At 48.8% G+C, this 24,633-nt stretch overlaps 1 protein-coding gene across 1 annotated transcript in view; it reads left to right on the top strand.

The window, feature by feature from the left end:
• The window catches only part of XKR6 (XK related 6), a gene marked incomplete at both ends in the record, with an annotated part of 192,312 nt that overhangs the window by 163,473 nt on the left and 4,206 nt on the right, over window positions 1-24,633 (top strand). Inside the window, one exon of the mRNA XM_080925867.1 lies at window positions 6,933-7,129. Coding sequence (XP_080781993.1) covers window positions 6,933-7,129 — 197 coding nt within the window. The remainder of the gene's footprint in view (window positions 1-6,932; window positions 7,130-24,633) is intronic.

Raw genomic sequence — 24,633 nt, 5'->3', positions numbered from 1 at the left:
TCCGAGCTTTATTGCAGCCTGTGGTACGTTTTAAGTCAGTTGTCACGTAAGATTAAGTAATCACGCTGCATTGTCGGGAAGAATTCCTTTTTCCCGTTAAACTCTATGTGCTCCTTTGTAGGCAACCAACTGGCCTTGCTCACATGGGTCTGTTCCTAGAGTCTGGCCCATGTCTCTCTCTTTGTCAATATTGTCTCACTTGCTGTATCTTAGTCAGAGCAATTGGACATTGTGAGTTCTTTAAGTTTGTTTCAGCGTCATTCGGGCTATTTTAGACCCTTTGTCATCCACACACATCTTATGCTTATCTATGCACAGCTGCAAAAACAAAACCAAAACCATGTAAAAGTAACTGATTTTCCTGATGTAATTGTTGTCTGGGAGGCTTACTGTCTCCATCTGCTAACCTAGGCCTAGTCCTGGAACCTGCTAGCCTCTGTATAATCGAATCTAGGCCTAGAGTGTTCTCAGTCTATAACACTTGCTGCTGAGTAAGCTCACCCTTTCTTGCTCTTTCTGAACTCTGGCTGGCTGGTTCAGCTCAGCTGTTCAGGCTCAAACTCCTCTCCAAGCTGAGTAATCTCATCTGGCTCCTCTCAGCTTCTCTGAACCGCTCTGCTTGGCCTCCTTTCTAATCTGGCTCCTCCTCCTTCTCCAGCTCGTTCTGTCTTTACCTGTGTTTAGTTTGCCCTCTCTTCAGCCTGTCTCTGTAAAACTCCCGGTAAAACGCCCTCCTCCTCCCTCTCTGTGCTGCTCCGCCCTCCCTCTCAACTCTACTTCACTGTCTCCCCAATCTCTACCGTATTCCTGCTCTGTGCTCTCTTCTGAACTGTCTGTCTCTCCCTTAAGTAGCTTCCCTCTCCTCCACCTTCTCCTGAGAGTTGCTGTATCCTATTCTGTCAGATCTTTCTCTGATTCCATACTTTGTCTGCCACTCAGTTAGATATCATTTTCAGACATGGCCGCTTCCTTCTATAAACTAACCTTACTATCATTGTTTGGGACTAAAGGTTTGTACTCGGGATTGGACCACATCTTAACTAGAAATATGTTCAAATATCTTGTAAGAAACACACACATTTCTAGGATCTTTCTCAGAATTATGTTAAATTTGGTTTGGAGACATGGTATAAGAATGGTATAAGGACACTCAGTACTCTTGAAAAAGACTGCAGTTGAAATCTAAAGTTGGGCTACTTCCAAAGGGATCTCTCTGATACCATAGTCACACACACACACAACACACACACACACATACACACACACACACAACACACACACACACTTAAAATAACAAATCTTAAGAAAAAGAATCACACTAAGTCTTGAGATCAGTGTGGGGGGTAGCTACCATCTCAGCATACACAGGACTGTGGTGTGCCTTTGGTTCCTTCTAACGCTGTTTACCTTCATTATACAAATCCTGCATGTCTTATTAGATTCATATCTAATACTTTCATTTTCGAAATATATAAATGGAATTTTTTATTTTGAATTTTCAACTGTCCCTGAGTTATCGATTTGTGTCTGTTCACCTTGTTCTATGAGATGTTTCCTTGTAGGTCCTACAGATGCATTTGTAAGCTATTAGAGCTTCAGTCCAAACCCCCTCCAGGTAGAGACGGGTGTGCTTCCTCTGTGGTCTGTTTGGATCCTGTTTGTTGTTCTTTGTCTTGAGCTGATGAGCTTGGCTACTCCGTCCAGCATGAACTGGAATGAGGGTGAGAGTAGATGCCATTGCTGTGCCCCTGGTCTTCAGACAAAACCATCCAACCTTTACCATTATATGTAATTGTGGGGGTTTATTAGTGCCCTGCATCTTCATAAGATTCTAGAATCTTTGTTCTGAGTTTTGTTTGTTGAGTGTTTTTATTATGACTAGTTGTTGGATTCTGTCAAAGATGTTTTCCACCTGGGTTAATGTGCTGTGTGGGTTTTGCTAATGACAGAGTTTTTGCATTCATTGAATTTGAAAAATGGAACCAGCCTTCCTCATTAGGACAAATCCATCTGGCTTTGGTGTACCATATATGTATATGTAAATATATATGTATATACACATGAATATATGGTATATATAGTATGTATATGTGTAATGTATGGCATCAACAATATATTATATGATATATAAGATAATATATATTAGGAAGTTGACTCGTATTTTAGTCTCATCTGTATTGCTATGATAAAGCACTTTAGTCAAAAGCAGCTTAGGGGAGTTTGTTTGTTCTTTGTTTATTTGGCCTACACTTCTAGGAAAGGAACTTAGGCTGCTTGCTGCTCCTGGACAGTTAGTCTTTGATTCCACATAGTGACCTACACTAATTAACAATCAGGACAATCCCCCATAGCCATGGAGGCTAAAGTCAGAGGGGGTGCACACCCTAGCCAGCAGCTACCTTACCTTGGGCTCTCCCGTGTTTCCACGGGGACTTTACAGCCCAGACCTTCATAGCCGCAAGATGGTGTTCATTCATTTCTTCAGCCTGTCCTGGAGCCCTACACTGGGACTAGGCTTCTTACAGATAGGAAACCAGGCCTCCAGGGGTAGACAGACTGTAATGATCAGAACAAGATGGACGGAGTTCAAGAGGGAGAGACAAATGGTCTGCCTGAGCACCATGCCTGTCTGGACTCCAGAACCCTGGGCCCAAAGCCAGGCTGCCCGGGTGTGACGTTCTGCCCAGCCATTTATGCAGCTGGGTAAACTGAGGAGCGCGTCTTTGCCTCAGAGTTTCAGCTGGCAAGCTGTGAGGTGAGATGTCGCTGCAGACCCCCTGCAAATGGTTGTGGGGATTACGTGCGATCAAGCTCTCAGCTCATTAACTCAATACAATTGCTCAGAAGCGTGCCTTGCGCTCAAACACGGGTTATTATGTGCAAAGCAGGTGCCTGCCGTACTTTGTACACTGTGAAGCCACACTTGGAAAAAAGGATGGCATAAAGTACTAGCGTGAGTTCAGACCTTTTCTGGAGGGCAAACCTAGGGTAGGGGAGGGTAAGGGATTGGGGTAAGGGTCAGCCTAGGGAAGAGATTGGTTTAGGGGCCATGCAGTCCCTTAACGTACAGACAGTTGCAGTCTCCTGCCTCTTATATTGATCATTCCAAGATCTGGTGCTCCTAGAGGAGACACAGAGTGACAGGAGGTGACATAGTTGATGAGATAGTAAATCCAGAAACAGCCAGTGGGCGTCTTTCTGGTTGAAGGCAGCTTTCTAGAACCTGCAGAGGAAGGGGAGACCTTGGCACCCACCATGTCTTCAGCTGGGTCTCCGGTACAAACTGACCAGCACGCGCCGCTGCTCGCAGGTGGCCCCTGCATCCAGCACTGCCGCATAGGAGGGCGCAGGCCCTAAGGTATGAGATCACCGGTGTGGCGCCTCCTTTTTGCGACGCTTGGTGTCTGGCGCCACCGTGTGGCCACAGGAGTAAAACACCTATAAAGTAGATAGGCAGTCTAATTAGCTCATCCCCTACAGCTCCTGGGTTTGAGAGGGAGGCAAAAATCTATGCAGCTCAGTAAAGAAGGCGGCATCCCATCCCAGGATGATGAAGATAAATCAGTTTAGATTCTTGTGGATCTGGTCTATAAAGTGGGTTAAGCTGTATCCAGAACTAGTTTATTACATGCCAGCAAACAAGCATCCCTCTGTTACCAACTGGAGACCAAGACTAAAAGATGGAAGAGAGAGTAGTCAGCTGGGTGTGGTGGTCCACAGTACTCAGGAAATGGAGCATCAGAGGTTCAAGCGTGTTTTGTCTATGTAGCAAGTTCAAGACCAGCCTGAGATATTTGAGACTCTGTTTCAAAAATTCAGAGCTGGGAAAGGGAGGAACATAGTTGCCACGTGGGCTGAGTATTTGGAAGTCTCAAGCTCCACTCTCTTTGCTCTCACCCCAGGGCGGAGGCTGTGGGCTGCTGATTACCAGATGTGGCATCCAAACCTAGGTGCCTTGATCCAGGGGACAGGTTCTGGCTTTGCTTCTGCATCCCCCCAGCAGAGGGGGTTTCTTTCTGCACCTCGGGACAGGCAGAGAGAAGCACGTGCTGGCATCGTTACCCGCGATGGCCAGACTGGTGCTGGTACACATTGCTACAGCACACGGGTCACTCCTGAGAGCAGAGAGGCAGAGCAGTGGACTGGGTGTGGCTGAACGAGGTGGGTCTCATCCTTGCTGGTGTGGGTCACTGCGTCTAAGACAGGGAACACTTCTGCTCGACGGGATGCGTAGCACCCCTGCTCTGCCCGACATGCAGCTGTTCTGCTTCCTGAAGCATCTTTCAGGGTTGGCTTCCTCATCCCCTCCCACCAATAGGAAGACAGTGGCTCCTCCCAGGGTTCCCCCACCACCACCACCACCACTTTGACTGTGACCACCCCCTGTCCCAGACAATGGTATCTTCCCAAAGTTTGACCTCTTTTTGACCTCCCTGTCTTCCACTTTTTCTTCAATCCCTCTCTTCTCTTTCTCTTGGCTCGATCTCCTTCTTCTCTTTCCTCTTCTCCCTTTCCCATCTCACCCTCCAGTGCAGTCCAGTGTGTGTCCCTTCTCAACCCCTTCCCTGGTTCCTTGATGTTGTAGATTTACAGAAGTGCCTGGGATGTGGCAGCAACTCACAGGAAGTGCGGGATCACGTTAGAACCGGAATTGGGTACTCTGCTTCGGTTTCCCTCAGCCTCAGTTTCCCCACCTTTGGAATGGCGATAAAGAAGGCTGGATTACAAGGCAGCTGACACGCATGGCTGAGGCCTGGCACACCTAAACCTTCCCCCAGGCACTCCCTGATGGAGTCCTCTGCAGTGCTGTCCCGACCCTTCCAAGCCACCCGTTGCGTATCTGGGTCCATTGTTGATCCTGACGTACGAAGTCTGCCCACTGCAGAGATGGACCTAGAGAAAAATCTGGTTTTAGTTCCTACTTTCCTATTGGGGAATCCTTTCTGGACACCCGAAGTCTCCATCACAAAGTCTCTTAGGATCTATGGGGATGCCCGAAGCTCTTTTTTCTTGGTCCAGCTGGGACTGCCCGTGGCTGGAAGGCTACAGTTCACAGCCCTGCCCCATGGGGCGTGTCTCGCAGGCCACTGAGCCTCCATCCTCCAGGATCAGCACACAACTGCTGTTCTAGAGTGCGGCCCACCATTTTGCACCTAGAGGTTTTAAACCTCTTGAGCACTTTGCAGTTTTAAACCGTCTTACAAATACGTGCTGTCCAGGCTGCCTTTAGACATGGGCTCCATCTCTGCACCTGCCCTTGGGTGACACCTTCCACGTTGCTGAGAGGACAGGAATACTCTCATCGATCACTTGCCTTTGACTTCAGCATGCTTAGGGTCTGCCATTAAGATGTTGTGAGTATGTGTTCCTGCCTGGAGTCCTCAGCCCCAGAGAACAGGTTTTCCCAGCCTGTTTCTTCCACAGGCACTAAACCAGACAGTGAGAGATGTCAGGGGACCAGCCAGTCCCTACTCTGACAGAGCTCCTGTGCTCCAAGGGGAGGCAAGAAAGACAGATGAGAAAGAGCATCTGAGAGAGCAGGACGGATGTTGAGATGCTGGAGATGCGGTGAGGCCCTAAGCACTGGGTTGATACTGAGCACTAGAGAACCAGCTGCAGAAGGGAGAAGCTGCCCGCACTTCAGAACCTTCCGAGAACACTCTGGCTGTCTTGTGAAGAAGAGTTCTCACAGGGCAGGACTGGGCAGTATATGCCAGTGAGGAGCTGCCAATGTCGATGCTGTGGAGAGGATGGAGATGATTGTCCAGTGGTCAGTGCCGGAGGATCACTGAACCTTGTGAGGGCTGTCAGTACTGTGCCCTGTCTGTATGGTTTCAGTTCAGGAACGAGTCCATCCCTGACCCTGACCTATAGAGCTGGGCTTCTGACCCTTGTATCTGGGTTGAACTCTGCCTAGACATGTCTGCCTGTATCCTGGACCCTTCCTACATCCTAAGCCCCACCCATAGCTGGGCTATTGCTTGCATCTAAGACTGAGGGCTGGGCTTGGTAGAGCCACAAAATTCTTGGAGACATAGCTCCAGACATTTCTGGTGGCAGTGAGACTCACACAGGAAGAGCACCCTTTGCACACGCATGCTCAGTACCCACCCTGTAAGGCACCCTCACTGGACGGGAGCGCCAACCTCAACATCACACAGTTCTCGGTGCTGACCTGCAAGCTCAGGCTCCCCAGTTAGACCTGCTTCCTTGGGCTCTTGTGGCTCCCCGCAGAGTCTGGATGTGCTCTTGAGAAAGGAGTCCGTAGATCAGTGACCGAGCAGGCGCATAGCCTACCTTCTACTCCCCAGGTCTCCCTGATGTCTACCTGGTACATCCAGACCTGTTGGCCAATGACCTGAGGCCAATGCTTGACCCTCCATTCAGCCATCTGAACCTGTGCAGAGGAGGGAGGTAGCCTTTCAGGGGCCCAGCTGGTCCCTACAGGAGAATGCCTACGTCCTTCCCATGTGGGTATGGCCATCAGCGAGTGGTACTTCAGATCATGACAAGCTTGTCTCTTTCCTCCCTAGAGTAAGGTAGTGCCAACTCTGCTGGGCTGTCTTTCACCTCCACCCTGATCCTGTGGACCCTGGGAAGCGTACCTACACTCTGAGCTCATCTGAAATGCTTAGTTGATGGGCTTGGAACCTCATTTAGGCAATGCTTTTGTTTTCTATAAGTGGAGGCCAGGATAGGGAGAACTGGCCGGTGGTGGGGTCCTCATTGGGGCAGCTCCCTCCAATGGCTGGATCCCCATGCCTCATGTTATCCTTTTGAGCCCGAATCCCACCCAAGGCCCTTGGGGACTTCTGAAGGATGTTGGGGGTATGTCCATGCAGGAAATTTGGGCTTTAGGGGGCTAGTTGTGGTCCTTCTGTATCCCCCCAAGCCCTACCCACATATGTGTTCTGTCCCATGTGTCCCCACAGGTATATCCGCACCATGTACCTGGGGATCCAAAGCCAGCGGCAGAAGGAACACCAGCGGCGCTTCTACTGGGCTATGATGTATGAATACGCAGACGTGAACATGCTGCGCCTCCTGGAGACCTTTCTGGAGAGCGCCCCCCAACTGGTGCTACAGCTCTGCATAATGATCCAGAAGAACAGTGCAGAGACGCTGCCCTGTGAGTGCCAGCCCTCCACTTCCTCCGCCACCACCACCGTCACCCCAACTCCCTGTCCACCCCCACCACTAACTCCCCCTAAAGATAGCATGTGCCAACGAGACTGAATTGTGTCAGGTTTTCCTTCCGGTTTGCGGCATTTTCAATGCTGGGCTTTTGCTCCCGCTGCACATAGGTGCCTCAGCTCATTTGTAAAGACGGGCTGAAGTGGTTGCTCCTCTGATGAGCGCACACACCCTGTACTCCTCAGTGTGGTCTCAGGTAGTCTCCACGGGGCCTCGGAAGCCACAGAGCACCATCTGGGCATGCAGGCTTTGTGGTAGGAAGGCTCCTGGGTGCTGGGATGCCAAGGTTATACTACATTGGTCTTGCTTTAGAGCTAATGCTAGCCTAGCCTACAGAGCACATATCAGAGAGTCAGGACACACCAGAACAGGTTCTAGAACAGAAGGGACCTGAGGTGACATGTGGAAGGAAAAAAAAAAAAAAACCAAAACCAGATGTCTAGCCCAGGGAGACTTGGGATGTGTGACTATTAACATTTGAAGGGACAGGGAGAAAAATGTCACAGATGGCACCGTACATACCCAGGGAACTGTCATATCTTCAAAGGGTGGGGAGTGGGAATCAGTCCATTCAGCCATGGGGAGACTGTCTCGAGGGACAGCGAGTGTTGTGTTGCTAAGTGTATTCAAGCAGAGGCACTGCTGAAAGAACCAGACACAGGAGGTGCTAGCTGCTGAGGTGTGCAGAGAACCCATGACCTGGGACAGCAAGACAGTGGTTGGAGAGCCTCCTCCTTACCTGCCTTGGCTCTCTCTGGCCAGTGGGCCCCTGCTCTCCTGGGCTATCATAACACCTCCAGACTCTGCAGTCCCTATGCTGTGTCTTGCTCTGTGTGTGTGTGTGTGTGTGTGTGTGTGTGTCTGTGTGTGTCTGTGTGTGTGTGTGTGTCTGTGTGTGTCTGTGTGTGTGTCTGTGTGTCTGTGTGTGTCTGTGTGTGTCTGTGTGTCTGTGTGTGTGTTTACTGTAGATACATTTGCTGAAAGATTCTAAGCTTCTACGTAAGCCCCTTGGCCTATTGGCACTGCCTCTGGCTGGCCAGGGGATAACTTCTCTCTCTGTGCCATTGACACCGAGGGTAATTAGGAAGGTGCTAAGGCTGTTCTGAACTCCTTGCTGGTGCAGGTTTCCTGCCATCTTGGCAACCATTCTGGGTGAAGGCAGGTTTGGAGAGCAGGCTTAGGGTACTGGGAAAGTCAGAGAGCAGCACAACTCCACCTCCACCAAGTGGCCTTAGGAGTGGGATGAGCCTTTTCCCAGCCATGTTTCTTTATCTCTAAGGTGGAAATAAGAATTGCATTGGTGGGGCTGCAGAGATTGCTCAGTGGTTAGAGCACTGACTGCTCTTCCAGAGGTCCTGAGTTCAAATCCCAGCAACCACATGGTGGCTCGCAGCCATCTGTAATGGGATCCGATGCCTGCTTCTGGTGTGTCTGAAGGTAGCTACAGTGCACTTACATAAATATAATAAATCTGTAACTGTACATATACCTCTGCAGTCCATAACCTAGCATCGTAGGCTGGCATGATTCTGGAAGCACTTTGACCCACTTAAACACATTGCTGAGACCGTAACTAACTGTGGGGCTAGAGTTATTGCCCTGGAGGCAGGGGCCAGAGAAAACCTTTACAGACTTAAACTGTGTGTCAACAAGAAAAGAGGCACAGAAATGGCCTTCCAAGCTTTGGAAATAGCAAGTCCCAAGGCCCTGTGGTAGGAAAAGCTTTCTCCATGGGAGACAATGGTAATGATGACTGGAAAGTAAGAATACTTGACACAGCTAGAACTCAGCAATGGAGCCAGGGCAGCAGGGTGGGAGGAAGTGTCCAGAGGAAGAGCCTATGGGCCCCCCAGAAATACACAAGCACTGTGTGCCAGAAACCGAGATTTTGGCAACTACATTCTAGTAATTGGAACATTTTCAGTAGAGATGAGGAAGACAGACCCTTCCTAGGAGTCCCACCAGTTAGAAGTTGACTGTTGCACATGTCCAGTAAGGTGCAAACCCCTTTGTTCTGAGCTGTGTGTGCCTTTCTACCCTCTCAGTCAGCTAGTGGGAAAGACTGGAAGCCCCTGGGTGGGGAAGGTGTTTGAAATGAGGTTGTAGCAAGAAGGTAGAATGCCTATGGCCCCAGAATGGGACTGGATGGAATTGCATGGACCTTCCTGCTCAGGTCACACCCCAGAGGCTTGCTTTTTCCCAGGAAAGGTATTTCCCAAGAAAAGCCAGACCGATTTTGCTTTTGCTTATTTTAATCTTTTGCTTTGTTGAGACAGGGTCTCTCTAGGTCACACTGGCTGACCTGGAACTTACCAGGTAGATCAGTCTGATGGTGAGCTTGCTCTGATCCTCCTGTATCTACTCCTCCTCAGTTCTGACACAGCAAGCATGTGGTATGCCCAGCCAGACTTTGCTATTGTAAGTGTCATGCTATAACACTGAACTCTGGAGAGCGCTGGGACTCTGCACAGAGGCAGAGATGCCAACCACTGAAGCGATTGCGTCCACCCTCCCTTGCTCTATAGATGGGGGGATAAGGCACAGAAAAAGAAGTCGCCCAAGGTCACGTATCAAAGAGCGTGCAAACAAAGGGCTTTTATGTTTCTTGCTGCCTTGAAACAACTGTTGTGGCATGTAGGGTACCCTTCAAACACTATGCCTTGCTCAGGAGGTTAACACACACACACACACACACACACACACAAACACACACACAGACTTCAGACCAATATATAACAGAATGAGACAAGAAAGGCAAAAGACTCTAAGAAAACATGAAACCACACACCAAAGCATTGATCCTCCCCCCCCCGCCCCCGCTCCAGTCTCAGATACATTTCAGTGTCTTTCTGTCTTAACTATCAAACTCCCTACTAGTTTGTTCTCCCAGTATTAAGCTATGGGCTCTGCTCACATCAAAGCCCTGGGGAGATGGCTCAGTGGGCGAGAGGACTTGCTGTGCAGGCTTGAGGACCCAAACCATCTCTAGCTCAGCATGGCCACGTGAGCTTGTACATCAGGGTTATGGGGTGGGGGTGGAGAATGGAGACAAGAGGGTTACTGAGCTCACTGACCTCCAGCCTAGTTCTAGGCTCAAAGAGAGACCCTGACCCACGTGAATGAAATGGAGCAGGACATCCGATGTCCTCTTCTGATCATGGAGTGCACATATCACACATGTGTACGAGCTGCAGAAGCTTCACCTTGGCTTCTCCTTGGCTTAACATAACAGCACAAGGTCTGCTCACATCCAACCCACCCAGAAAGGCAAGTTCTTATGCCCTTTGCACCGTCCTGTTAGATTAAAATGCCCAGTCTTTCTCTTCATCTGTCAGCCTAGTGAGTTGGCCTTTCTTCTCCTGGTGGGGACACAGAGTGCTACACCAGAAGTCTCAGTTTCCCCTTCTTCATCTCCCTGGCCAAAATTCTCCTTAGTGGAGGTTGAAGCTCTCTTGTGCTGGTCTCCTGGTGGAGAAAGGCTGGGGCCCAGCTCTTGGCTACTGCATCCGTGAAATAAATACTTCACTTCTTTTCTCCTGGAGTTCTTTCTTCCTGTATAAGAAGTGTTCTTCAGATTCTACCCTGTCTGGTTCACACAGGCACTGGCTCAAACACTCCTCCTTAAGTCCAGGACCAAAAAAAAAAAAGTGTTGGTATTTTAAAACACCTGAGGCTGGAAATTTACAATAGAGATTTCTTTTGGGAGGCTTAGTGTCTCGGAATATAGTGCTAACACATGGTGAAAGTCTTCTTGTGACATCATGTAAGGGAAGGGATTACATAGGTTAGGTTGGATCTCTCTTGATTATAAATCCTCTCATGATCTCATGGGGGCCTCTTTAGTCTCATGACCTCACCCAATCCCCAATGACCCCCCCAAAGGCTCCACTTCCCAATGCCATTAATACGTACAATTGAAGATGAAGTTCCCAAACCAGTTGTTCACCCCGATTAGCATAGAGTGACTCTGGAAAGTAACAGTGATTTATTTGACCATGGGAGCTGAAGGTCACAGGTCTAAGCTATAGATAAGATCTATATGTTTTCTCCTTTGGCTCCTTGGAAGCAACACGGATAATTTGTTATTGAAACAACCATCCCGTTGCATTAGGCCATAACTCGCCATGCTGAGTCACGGCTGCGTCTGTGCCAGCATTGCTCCACAGGCCTCCAGGGGAGTGGTGCCCTCCTCTCCGACTCCTCAGCGCCCATCTGCCATTCCAAGAAAACACAGCAGCATCCCAGACAAGTGGTACCTAAGTCTGCCATGGAGAATTTCAACTCCTCAGCTGCCCATTGCATCCTGTCTTAGTCTAAGGAAGCAGAGAGGTGTAAGATGTTGTCCCCTCTGGCCACCTACCTGTATATCACCAGAATTCCCAGCAAAGACATGCTTCTGGCCAGACATGGCCACTCTTGTGTCCTCAGGATGGCCTCTCTCTCACACCTTTCCCATTCTCTCTGGAGGCCATTCTGTGAGAATTCTGCTTGGTGTCCACATGCTAGATCCCCTGAAACTCCCGCCCTCCACACTTCTCGCTCCATTTGGTCTAAACTCACAATGAGGTCTCTGTGCTGTTGCACACAGAATGTGCAGCAGTTTGAAACTGAGATCTCCGGTGCCCCTGCCTCAGTGTAGCCCTTTCAGCTGTGGTTACCCTTAACAACTGAGAAGTGGGGAGACTTAAAGAAAGCACACAAGAAAAGCAAACCAAACCTGTCTTGTTAAAATCGGCGCATGTAAACTGGTCTTTGGTCATTTCAAAGTGTTTGTGTGTTGAAATCTTCAAAGTATTTGTGTAAGACACTGACAAGTGTCTCATCAACCTAGGCCTCCCGACCCAGCCCAGAAGTCAAGGTGGCTTGTGGGAGAAGGTGCAGAGGGCAGCAATTTCAACAACCTGAGCATCAACTCCAACAACCATTCCTCCACTTGGGAAGTATTAACCACCCACTGTATACCTGACAGGATGTGAGGCCTAGGGACAGATACATTAAGAGTCAAAATAGACTCTCCCCGACCCCATTCCCTCACGATGTCCAAGTGTCATATAAGCAAGCGGTAAGCAAATATGTAATTTTCTCTCTTAGAGAGTGTTGGGAGCAATGAAGCCAGGAAGGAAAGAGGTAGGCAGCAGAGCTTCTTGCAGCTTTTAGTGGCCTTGTGAAGGATGCTTCATGAGGTCAGTAGGTCACCTCGGAGCTAAGACGTGCAAGGGAGGGAACCTCAGCAAATATGGAAAAACGTGTTGTAGAATTTAGGAGGATCCAGGGCCGAGGCCTGAGGTCAAGTGGGCTTCCAATATCTGAAATGAAGTTGAGACCTTAACAGCAAAGGCCAAAATGAATGGGGTCACCTCAGTTTACATCTCTGGCACCACAGGATCCTCATGGGGGCAGGTAGGAGGCTGTCTGCACAGCTCAGCTCTGTGGTGGAAGCCTGCAGAGAGAAGACAAGAGACAGAGCTGCGGAAGTCCACCAGACTGGCCACTGGGAGGACGGCCAGGTAGCTTCTCGGCTCTCCTAGGAGCATCAGCCACGGGAAGGAAGGCAGCAGGGCCTCCCAAAGTGTCTCTGCACTCTGGGAATCTCTGATGCTAAGGAAAAGGAGTGAGGGAGTCTTCAAGGTGGGGTGGCATGCTACTCAACCGGGGGTCCAGATGCACACATCAGATGCAGGAACTCTGACCCATGCAACACAGTCCTGGAGTGAACTGCAGCATCCTGGGCTTCTGAAGAGTCTTCCCACCCTGAGGATTCTGAGGAAGAATCCCAGTGTCCTGGGACCTAGGCTTTCTGCCGCCAAGCACTCTGAGCTGGTTCCTACTTGTCTCCTCTCTGGGCTGGAGGCTGTCACCTAGAAAAAAGGTTCTGTCCTGTGTAAACACTGACCTTGCTTAGCACCTGCCCTCACAGAGCTGTGGTCTCAGGTGTGGGGGTCCTTCCATCACTCCCTCTCAGTGGTTCTTTGCAAACTGCAACCAACCTCTCCTACTCCCAGGACTTAGGGGAGGAGCGGGTGACACTTCAGCTCCTGATACCAGTGAAGTGCCCAGTGCAATGGTTGATGTTAACACGATGCCATCAAAGGCATTACTGATTGTTCTGGGACTCCTGGTGTCAAGGACTTAAGCCCCAGAGCAAAAAATACTTCTCAGTATTCAGCCTCTCTCTAAGCTGTGTCTCCACTTTTCTGTATCAGGAATAATGTTTTCTGCAGTTATCTGCTCACAGAGGATGCCAAGGGCATAAAAAATTCCCAGTAGTGGACTCAGGGTACTATGATGGGCAAAGCAGAGAAGTCTCTGCTCTCTGAGGGCTCACATTCTAGTGGAGACATGCAAAAATAAATAGGTACATGAATATAATTTCAAGAACATATGGCATATATATATATATGCGAAGACAACATATGCTTACTCTTTATAAGCATTCTATATATATATTCAGTTTGTATATTTATGCATGCTATATATATATGTGTGAGTATGTATATAAAAATTATATATATGTACACACAGCTGTATAGAAACGGAGATTCATTATTCATTGCATATTCAAAGCCTGTATTTTTAATCCTTGACTCACAAATGATAAATTGAGTCTTAGTAGCTTGCACAAGAATATAAGGCTATACTTAAGCTAGATGTCCTATGGCAGAGCCCATGTTCCTTCCAGGACACCTCTTAGGCTCCATTCCAATGTTATCATGTTTGGGAGTCATGGGGTATTGGACAGTCTAGTTCTTTGCTATGGGGTTTCTTAGGCTGGGCAGGGAGGGCAGATGAAGGTGGCTTGCTTCATGTGTTCTGGCCAGCCAGATCTGGCATCTGTGAGTCCTGTGCCATGCAGCCGAGTGACTGACCTTTGTTTTAGAGCCTCTGAGGCAGAGGCTTGCCTTTATCCATCTGGCTGCAGAGATAGTGTTTTGATATCTCAGACATTTTAGGAGGAAGGATCCAGGGAAATGTGCATCTGGCTCTTTGCTTGTTCTTTGACCTTCAAAGTGCTCCCTCCCTGGGGTGCACTGTGCTCCCAGAGTGGCCTTTTGAGCAACTCATTGAGCCCCAGTGCCTAGAAGAGCTCCATGGATGTTTTCCACCTCCTCCAACTTTGTGGTAGCCAAAGGAGAAACACATTGGGGGGTGTGTGGCTAAGACAGGGCCATGGCTCTCTCCCGGGAGCTGTTTGCCTTGCGGCAGCTTAAGGGAGAAAACATTTTCTGGCTCACAGTTTGAGGACACACAGTCCACCGCGGAGACAGAAGTGTGTGGCTCTGTGTCTGCTATCATGAAGTTGAGATGAATACCAATGATCAATTTATTTTCCCCTTTTTGTTCAGTCTGGGACCCCAGCCCATAAAATGGCATTGCTCATACTTAGTACGGGCCTTCTCATGTCAACTAACCACAACTAGAAATCCACAGACATGTGCAGTGGCCTGCTTCCTTGGTGCTTGTGAGTCTCATCAAGTTGATAATCAAGATTACTACCAGGATAAAAAGAAAAATGAAGAAAGATCATTGACTTGGTGTGTATCCCTTTCATCTCAGCACTTGGGAGGCAGAGGCGAGGGGTGCACATAGAGAGCTGCAGGAGAGCCAGGACCACGTATGCACTCTGTCTCAAAAACAAACAAAATGACCATCAGAGGAACCTGCCACTCTTTATCAGAGCCAGGAGACAATCTGTCCTGCCCTGATATCCCTACATCCACACCCATGGATCTCTTTCAGGGTAGCCACTCATGTCTGGTGCCAGGCACAATTTGTTTGACTTTTACAGAAAGTATGAGAAAGTGCTAGCATCAGATTGTAACCTCAGTGTGATTAGGTCTAGGGGCAGATGATTCATCTCTAGGGGCTGCCTCATTCACTGCAGGATGCTTGGTGACCTCCCATTCCCTACCTATTGAGTATAGCAATACCTGTTCCCTCAGTTATAAAAACAAAAAAAAATGTCCCCCAGACATTACCCGACACCTGATGTGGAACAAAATTACCCCATCTAGGGATAACTGGCTATTAGTGAGTGATGGTAAACGCTGGCTGAATATGGTTTGCCCAGGTGTCCGCCTCCTCTCCTTGAACCTATAACTGACACATTATATGCAAAATGGGTTTTGCTGGTGCTGTGAAGAGTTTTGACTAAGAAGATGGATCCAATCATCCAGCCGTCCCAGATAGGAGGGAAGCAGGTCAGAGGGATGGAGAGGATGCATCAGTGAAAACCGGAAGTCATAGAGATGCCACACTGCTGAATTTGAACACAGAGAAAGGAGACAGCAGCCAAGAGATGTGGAAAGCTCCAGAAGCCGAGAGGCAAGGAAGGAGATTCTCCCTGGAGCCTCCAGCTGGCACTCAGTCCTGCCAACGCTTCAGAAATCAGACCCTGACCTCCAGGACTGAGCCATGATGAATGGTCCTCCATTCCAGCAGCCACTGGAAACCAAAATGGTGGGAAAGGTGGGTTTAGGTGAACAGTTACGACAGCTGTGCCCACCAGCCTTGAAAAATTCCAGGTGTTCCTTCATGGCATCCCTCAGCCAGGGAATCAGCGGCTTCCTTATCAGAGCCTGCATTTCTGGCTTTGCTTACGAGACAGTGTGTGTGAGACACTTGCTCTGGAACCATGCTGAGTAACTACTAGGCTGGCACAGTGCCTATGGGACTGGAGAAGACAGCTTTTCTTTCCTCAGAAGTAAATGCCAAGTGCTGGGGGATGGACCAGCAAGTCAAGTTCGATTTCCAACATATATATTAAAGAAAAAAAAAGCCAGGCATGACAGTGCATATCTGTAATCTCAGCACTGAGGAGGCAGAATTGGGAAGATCCCTGGAGCTCACTAGCTTGCTCATCTGGCTGAGTAGGAGCTTCAGGTGAAAAGCCAAGGTGGAAAGTGATTGAAAGATGTCCTATGTCAATTCCTAGCCTCCACATGCATGTATACATCTGTGTGTATGCATTCATCATATATGTGAACATGTACACACACATATGCATAAACACAAACATGCATGCACACACAAATGTACACACTACACACACACACACACACACACACACACACACACACACACACGAAGATCCAAAATCGATTCTGTCCAAAGGAGGTTAATAGTTCAGGGATGGAGTGGAGCAGACATTCTCCAGAAAGTGATTTTGAAGTAGAAGCAACGGAGGAATAATGTGTGGGGTGCTGAGACAAGGCCAGAAGTGGTTTCTGCTGTGCATCCCAGAGTATGTGAGAGGTGTCCAAGGAGGAGACAATGACCAGCCTGAGCTTTTAGGATGAGTAGGAGGTAGGCAAGCGAAGAAAGCAGGGAAAATGTGTCTAGGCTGAGGCAGTAGCAAGACCTCAAGACAGCATGGCACATACACACGGCATATGTGTCAGCTTACATGCCTTGCTTGGGCATCCAGCTTTCCTCTGTTCTGGGTGCTGAGCTAAGCTGATCCTGCCAGTTTCCCTCCACCCCTAACAATAGAAGCCTCAAGGAGAGCTGTCAATCAGTAAGGACTTCTTACAGTTGAGGAGGTGGGCATGTGTAGGGAGAATATCTTGTGTATTGTATGGATGCATCACCTGTCAATTAAAAAACCTATGGGCTATAGGAAAGGGTAGAATAGAAGGTGGGACATCTGGGAGGCAGAAAGGATTCTGGGAGAGTGAGAGGTGCAGGAGTTTTGCCCAGGAAGATGTGACCGGATGGATACATGGTGCTTAGGATAGGTAACCAACCACAAGATAGGGTGTAGATTGCAATAAATGGGTTATTTTAAGTTATGGTCTAGTTAGAGAAGAGCCTAGGTATATGGCCAAGGTATTTGTAAATATATATTTTGAGTCTTGGAGCATGGGGCTCAGAAGAAGAATCAGATCCAACTTCTACAGGCATTAGCCCTGTATCTCTTTGAGGGAAGGGACAGCTCTGGGCTGGCTCTGGGTTGTCTTACGTCAGAAGCAAGCATGCTGCCTTCCTGCCTCAGAGAGCAGGTTGGCACACCAAGTCCTGAATCTGGCCCAATGCGGTAGGAAACTACAGACTGCTCTTTGGATTGTAGCCCAAGGCAAATGAGACTTTGGAGTTGGGTGTCCTGGCCTTGTGTCCTTCTACCCAATACCTTACTAGTTTAGCTGTTTTTTAAGGAAGATATTTTATTATGATCCAAACATGGAAAGGCAGACATTAGAAGACACACTGCCTCTAGAAACAGTTCTCTGGGCTAGGGAGATGCTCTCTCAGTGAAATGCCTGCTGGGCAAGCTTCGGGACTTGAGTTTACTTGGCACTTGTGTTAAAAAAAAATCATACATGTCAGTTCATGCCTGTGCTCCCAGGGTTAGGGAAACAGATGGGAAGTCCTCTGGGGCTTGCTGGTCAGCCACCCGGACCAATTGGTGTGCTCCAGTCCAGTGACTACCTTTGAAAGAAATTAATAATAGTATGTGATTGAGAAAGACACCTGAAAGAAACCTCTGGTGTCTACACACCAACAAAGAAAGGGTTTGTAATTCACAGATCCAGAAAGAGAAGCTCAGCGTGCCCTGGGGCTTGAAGTACAAGGGGCCTTGTTCTGACCAGGAGGCAGCAACAGAGGGAGGCAGGAAAGGAAAAGGGTTGCCAAGAGCCCTTCTTGTGGCTTCCATGGGAACAGCGGGCAGAACAGCTCAGAGTTGGCTCACTTGAAACATGCGCACTCCTCTAGTCAAAAGTGATGTCTCTGTCCCTGGCCTGGGGTGATGGGGGCAGGAGGCTAGTGAACCAGAGGGTAAGAGCTCCTGGAAGAGGTGGGCTTTCTCTGCTGAGATTTGTACCTAGAAGCATTACTCACAGGCAAAGTCTGTTATCTCCAGGGATAGCGAGGCCAGACATGGTAAAGCATCAGATCAAAGACCTGCTGGGTCCAGAAAGCATGGGCAGTTCCTTTACCTCCCTGAGCCTGAGATCTGTGAAGTGGAAACACCAATAGGCACTGAGAGACTATCCTTCAGAACGAATGAAATAATGCAGGGTTTGCCATAGCACCGGATGCTTTGGAAACCTTCAGTGTGGGCTGCACCCTTCTCTCTCTCTCCTAAGACACAGACTGGGGCTTCCCACGAGCACCCCTTTCCACAGTTAAGACAAGTAGGTTATTGTGAATATTGTGATGGCTGAGTGGAAAAGCCCCTTCCCCGGGGTACATTCAGCAGAATCCGAAGCTAGCTGTGTGTGGGCTTACATGTTTTTGTTTTGTTCTTAAGCACCCAGGCAGAGGCAGATTTGCACACAGTTCTAGAGAAATCCCTCGAAGTTGGGTCCTGCCTTTGGGAGCTAACCTTTACTCACAAGCAAAGCAGCAAAGAAGATTTAGCATTTTCATACAGTAGGGTAGAGAATAAACGGGGGCTGGGGGAAGAAAGCATTGGAAAGGGATGGGGTGGGGGAAAAGGTCGTACTTTTGAGTGTGGTGTTTGGGGACCAAGAAGCTGATCTTTGAGTAAAGGTCTCAGTGAGGTGACATTTGGCCTCAAATGTGTAAATACTGGGGAGAACCTCAAACAGAAACAGTGCCTTGGGGTGCGGGGATCTGGAGGGGTTGGCATGAGTGGACTCCAGAGGGGACAAGGGGATTTATGGAGTCTCCTATACCCCAGGAACCTATATCTGGGCCCCCATGGAGATGGACTGCCAAGGTGTGCAGCTGGTGGTGTGTGCATGACTCCCAGGCAGCCCACGCTGAGTGGAGCCTTGTAGGTTCATCTGAATACCTAAGCTGTAATAGAGGAATGTGGCCCACCAGTCACGGCAGGCCACCCTGTTTGGAAGCCTGAGCACTTCTGTGGCTTTGAGAGCCTATGATTACCTTCTCCTGGCTGCTCATGAGCTGTGGGTCTCCAGGGAGCAGCCACTGGCTATTTGTGGGAGACCAGTTGTGGGGAGGTGTGTTCTAAAAGTCCAGGCAAGAAAGATGGAGCAGAAGCGTCAGACTCCCCAAGTGTGAACTCTCAGAGAGAACCTCACGGGGTGGGCGTTCAACTCTGCAGGCCAACAGCCAGTGTTCACAGAGATGACCAGGCGGCCAAGGTGGGGTAGCCGAACTAAAAGACACTAATAGGTAAAGATGAATGCTACATCAGTATTTCATGGGTGACGTCAGAGAGATACATTTTCCAGTAATTAAAAAGTGATCTACATTTCGGATTTTAGTAATTCAAATCCTACCCCCACGACTTCCTGACTGTTTGATATGAAGAAGTCATAGTGTATACACCTCAGTCTGGTCTTCTTAAAACCAGACCATGACTCTAATAGCCTTGTAGGGAAGAGTTAATACAGTTAATTAAGTCTATTGCTTCACTTGGGATCGGGGAGTATCATCAACATTACCACCACCAAATCATCATCAACACGAATCTATCAGGTAATAACATGACATACATACATTCATAGCCCAAAAGGAGTTTATTGCTCATAAAAAATGGTGTCCATGGGACACTGTTCAACCTATAATGATTTCCTGTGAATATATTTTGAGAAGTTACAAAGGAATAGCTTTCACATTTGCCTGGTGAAACAGAGTTCTAGCTAGTGACCAGGGAGTACACTGCTTCTAGAGATAGATCTGGCCTGTCCCCAAGTAGGACTGTCCCTATTTACATATATATCTTTCCAAGAAGGGTGGTAGGTCCTGCTGGTAGGGGTGCTGGCTGGGGTTGTGGGTTGTGATTGGTGGAGTGCTCACTAGCCCTCTGCACATCTGGGGGGCGGGGAACCCCTGGTTAGTAGCATTTACCATTGTCTGTGTTGTATATGTTTCTGTGTGGTAATTTTAAGCTTTGGGCATAACAGCCACCATTTAAAATTACTGTAGCTATGCTGACCCTGACTCAGTGGGGAGACACAGCCCCTGGCTTACCAGCTGTGACCTTGACTGAGTCACTGTCATCTGAGCCTGCCCCACAGAAGGTACCCATGATTCCTCCACCTCAGGTGCCTGAAGAGGAGATGGGTTTGGAGCTCTCCGACCTCTGTCACCTGGGTGGGGTGAGAAAGGGGTAAGAGAGGGGTGCTTGGTGACTTTGGTGGGTACAACCACCATGTCTTTTTTTGAATCATTCCCCAAAAGACACTAAGCTTTTGTAAAATGTAGGGAAATGAAGGAATTTTGATAGATAAAGTGAGATTTCCAGGGAAGAAATTCAGTACAGGGGAAATAAACAAGGTCTCTGGCAGAAGAGCCAGTGCTGAAAGAGGTGACCAGCATCCTTGACCTGCAGAGGGGCAAATGGTCAGCTAAGCGTGTGTCTTGGCTTTGGGGATCTCCGAGCATCAACCTGTTGGTGTGCAAATGCCAGACACGTGAGCCAGGGGTGGAGCATGTGTAGCTGGGACCACATCAGTCTCAGCTTCAGCCTTGCTTTCATCATTGGTGAAACAAGGGACAGAAAACCCAGAATTTAAGGCTGCCATTAGCACAGCAGGAGGAGGAGTGAGGGAAGCTAACTGAGGGGCAGGACAGAGGACAGAGCCCATCTGATGCCACAAAACTGGAAAGGCTCAGGGTCTCAGTCACCCGCAGCCCACAGTTGATCACCTGAGAGAGATCTCACAGCTGGAATGAGGATGGGAAGTAAGGACATCTGTTACAAGGACAAAGAGACGCTGACAGGCAAGGATACAGGGTCCGGGGAGCAGCCCTCTGTGAGCAACCATGTCCTGACCATGGCCCCATGTTAGCAGGAAGGAGCTGAAGAGAGAGGAGAAATATGGATTGGAGGGGGTGGGTTCCTTCCCCAGTTGTGGCCCTTACCCTGCCCCCATCCTGCTTCACCTCATCTCAGAATGTTTTCCTAGCCTGTGGTTCTGTGTGGGGTCAGGCTAAGACACTCAGCAAAGTGCGGAGGAGGGAAGCTGGTGGTGAGCTTAAGCTCTGTAGCTGCCCCTCTCATCCATTTGGAAGCTCCGGCTGGCTGTCCTGGGTGTCCCCAGTGCTGCAGATGGGTCCCCATGCTAGTGACCACAAGCCAAAGCCAAGATAAAAATGAAGAGACACTCGTGACTGCGGCAGGGAGAGAGGGCATGGAGCATGTTGCAAAGCAATGCCCTCTTCAGCCAGAATGAGACACGGGATTTTATTTACAGAGTCTATAAACATCCATTGGGAAAACACATTAAATCCATGCTTCTTCCTCTTCCTGACATTCCAACCCTCTACTAAAGTTAGTCCCTCATGCTGTAGTGATTCCCCTTCCCAGTCATAAAATCATTCTTGTTGCTACCACCTGATTGTAATTTTGCTACTATAAGTATCTGACATGCAGTGTATCTTGGGTGACTCCTGTGAAAGGGCCAGTCCACCCTGCACGCACAGGGGGTCGAGACCCACAGGTTGAGAATTACTGCATGAACGGGTGGGCATTCTCTGTAAGGGAGCACATTCTGGAGTTCGCTTAAAACCTTATTTCAAGGAAAAAGATGGCCAACTTTCCCCTCTCTTTTCCTTTTTCTTTTTCGCATGCTTAGTTCAAAGCCATGGAGGGCACATTGGAAAGTGGCAAATAGAAATTCTTGAGGCATGTGTACAGCATGTGTCCTATGATGGTATTCAGGAGCCCCCCCCCCCCCAATCATGCTTAAGTTTCATCACAGAAGTGACCAACAGGAATGCATTTTCTATCCCCTCCCCAAAGAATTTTAGCTGGATTAAAAAAAAGAAGAAAAAAGATGGCGGAGAAGGTATTTTAAAGGTCTCTTCACTTTAGAGTTTATTTCCAAAGGTGCCCTCCTCACTGAGCACTGACAAAGACTACTGGAATATTCCTCCCACCTTAGGCTGTGTTCTTCCTCTGAGGACCTCTCTTGTGTCCTCAGTTCCCTTTCCAGAGGTGTGTTGGGTCCCCACTCACTAACTGATTGGCCCATAGTGGACATCAGTCCCGCTCTCTCTCTGCCTGTCAGAGCTCAGCTTCCCCAGATGGCTCAGCACACTGCTGCTGCCAGTCCACTCCCTGCACCCCCTCTTCCTTCAGACCACCCGTCCGATCTGGACTTCAGTCCATCCTTCCCCCAGATACCTTCTTCTCTCACCTGCTCTCAAAAAGCTCTAGTGGTCCTGGGAACACCCAGCTGGATTGTCCCCAATGGCTGTCCTCATGTGTCACTTACTGCACTGTAGGACTGGTTGTGACTAGTATGGAACCCTGATGTCAGTGCCCCAAAACCTTCTCTCTAAGTGTTTGCCAGGGCAGTTACCCCCTGGAGGCTACAGCTTAAACGCTCTCCAGATAAGTTTCAGCCAGTTCCATGTGGGAGCCACAAGTTCACTTCCTGCTCTGTATCAGGGTAGGGAGTGAATTGTGGCGGGGGTGGGGAGGGATTGTCATAGCTAAACTGAAGCATTTAACAGCCTCTGGCCTGATCTTAGGCATGCAAACAAGTGGCCAAGCTCTGAGTGAGAAGAAACCCCTGATATTCCCAGGCCTAGTGAGGCAGTTTCCTGGGGCCTCCCAACCCTTCTGTGAACCTTATTTTGCCCAGGGAAACATGTTGACCTTTGGGTTGACCTCAGGAATGAAAATCTCCCCGGGAGCCACTGCAGAGCCATGACCCTGTGCTTCTTGCAGGTAATAGAGCCCATTGTAGCCTCAGATGAATCTCCTGATGGAACAGTGGCCACAGAGGAGTCTGTGAGGGACACTGCTTTCCTTGTAGTCTGGGTATTCATCTCCTGGGGGAGCTGAAGGGCCTTTAAAAGCCTCCCATGGGTTCCTTCAGAGCCTACATTGTCCTCCACTTGGCAAGATTCAAATCCTTGAGCCAACTTTTCCACCTCTCACTGGACTCCTGGTAAAGACCAGCCGTGTCTAGGAGCTGCAGGGCCTGAGTCACTTTCAAGATCCACTCCTGTGACAGTCTTCTCTTAGATACATGGTTTGGAACATTTTCTTAAATATCTTTATTTGAAAAAAACAATGTACGGGACTGAAGAGGTGGTTCAGTGGTTAAAGCACTTGCTACTCTTGGAGGTGACCAGGGTTGGGTTCCCAACACCCATACTGAATTGTTCATGACTACCTGTAACTGCATTCCAGGGGTTCTTCCCGCTTCTGGCCACTCTGGGTATCTGTACACACACAGTACACATGCACACACATACACACACACACACACACACACACACACACACACACACACACTCAAATAAATTAGAAATAATGAAGTCAATAGAAAACTACACTAGTTTCGGAGGATCACCGTCACAGAGTGCCACAGGTTGAACAGCTTCCATAGTATAAATGACCTCCTCGTGGTTTGAGAGACTGGAATTCTGAACCAAGATGCCAATGAATGGCTTCCTCTGAGACCACCCCTCCCCTTAGAATTCAGGTGGACCTTCTGCCTGGTCCTTATGGGATCCTTCTCTGTGTTTGCATGTCTCTTTGGTCCTGGTTTGTCATCTCCATCTATATCCCTTCCATCATCTGGCTGCCCTCAGCTAATGGCTTGACATCAAATAGTTGAAGTGACAGTTTCATAGGTTTAGCCAAAAAAGATGCAGGTCTAGCCTGGCCAAGTCATCCATCAACTAACAATGCTGTGTCCAGTGTTACAACTGAGTCTAGATGAGGTCTATAGGTTGAAAACAGGTTTATCTGGTACCTGTACCATTGGCTCTTGAGCCTGGTGAACTTCCAGAGAGAGAACTATTTCCTGCCTGGAGTCTTATGAGCCTGGATTTTCTCAGCTCTTCTATGAGATGGAATAAGGCCTTTGGCCCCACCAGTTTGAGATGTGCTAAGGGTAGAGCTGGAAAACTTTTAGTGATGTGCTCAACTACTAAGTGGTGGGAATGAGGGTTTGGACATCTCCAGGCTACTCTCTTCTCTACACTCCCTGTGCTGTGTGGGTAACGGCCATCTTTACACCCCAAACTGCCTGACAGCCCCATTCCCAGGTTCTAGCCAGATGCATGCCCTTAGATTTTGAGTCCTATTTGTACTCCCAAAGACAAGGCAGGTCATCCAGGGCCCAAGGAGCCAATAGCTAGGAAGTAGAACAGGTTCTGACATTGAAGCAGGCCAATGACCTTCATTACAAACGACCTTGAGAACTTAAAACAAAAACAAATCCAGCAGTCAGAAGAACAATGTGGAAAAGAGACAGAGTCAGCAAGCAGCACCATGGAGCAGGAAGAATGCTATCCTACTTTGTGTGGTCACTGGTCCTCAGGATAATCTGGCGTGAGGCTCTAAACTCCTGTAGCTTTGCAGTGAGAACGTTGCAACACGTTCCGCATACGTGGAACCCCGCTTCTATAAGCCTGTGGCAATCCCAGGCTTTACTAAGTCAGAAGTGACCGTGGTTGTGAGTGGAGACCAGGGCTGCTCAGCACTTCCACAGCTGTTTCTGCATCACCCGTATGACCGTTTCTTCATCCAACTAGGCTGTGCCT

Source organism: Micromys minutus (genome assembly GCF_963924665.1).
Source record: "Micromys minutus genome assembly, chromosome: 12".
Lineage (NCBI taxonomy): Eukaryota > Metazoa > Chordata > Mammalia > Rodentia > Muridae > Micromys > Micromys minutus.
The sequence above is the reverse complement of the archived record's forward strand: the minus strand, read 5'-3'. Positions and strand labels throughout refer to the sequence as shown.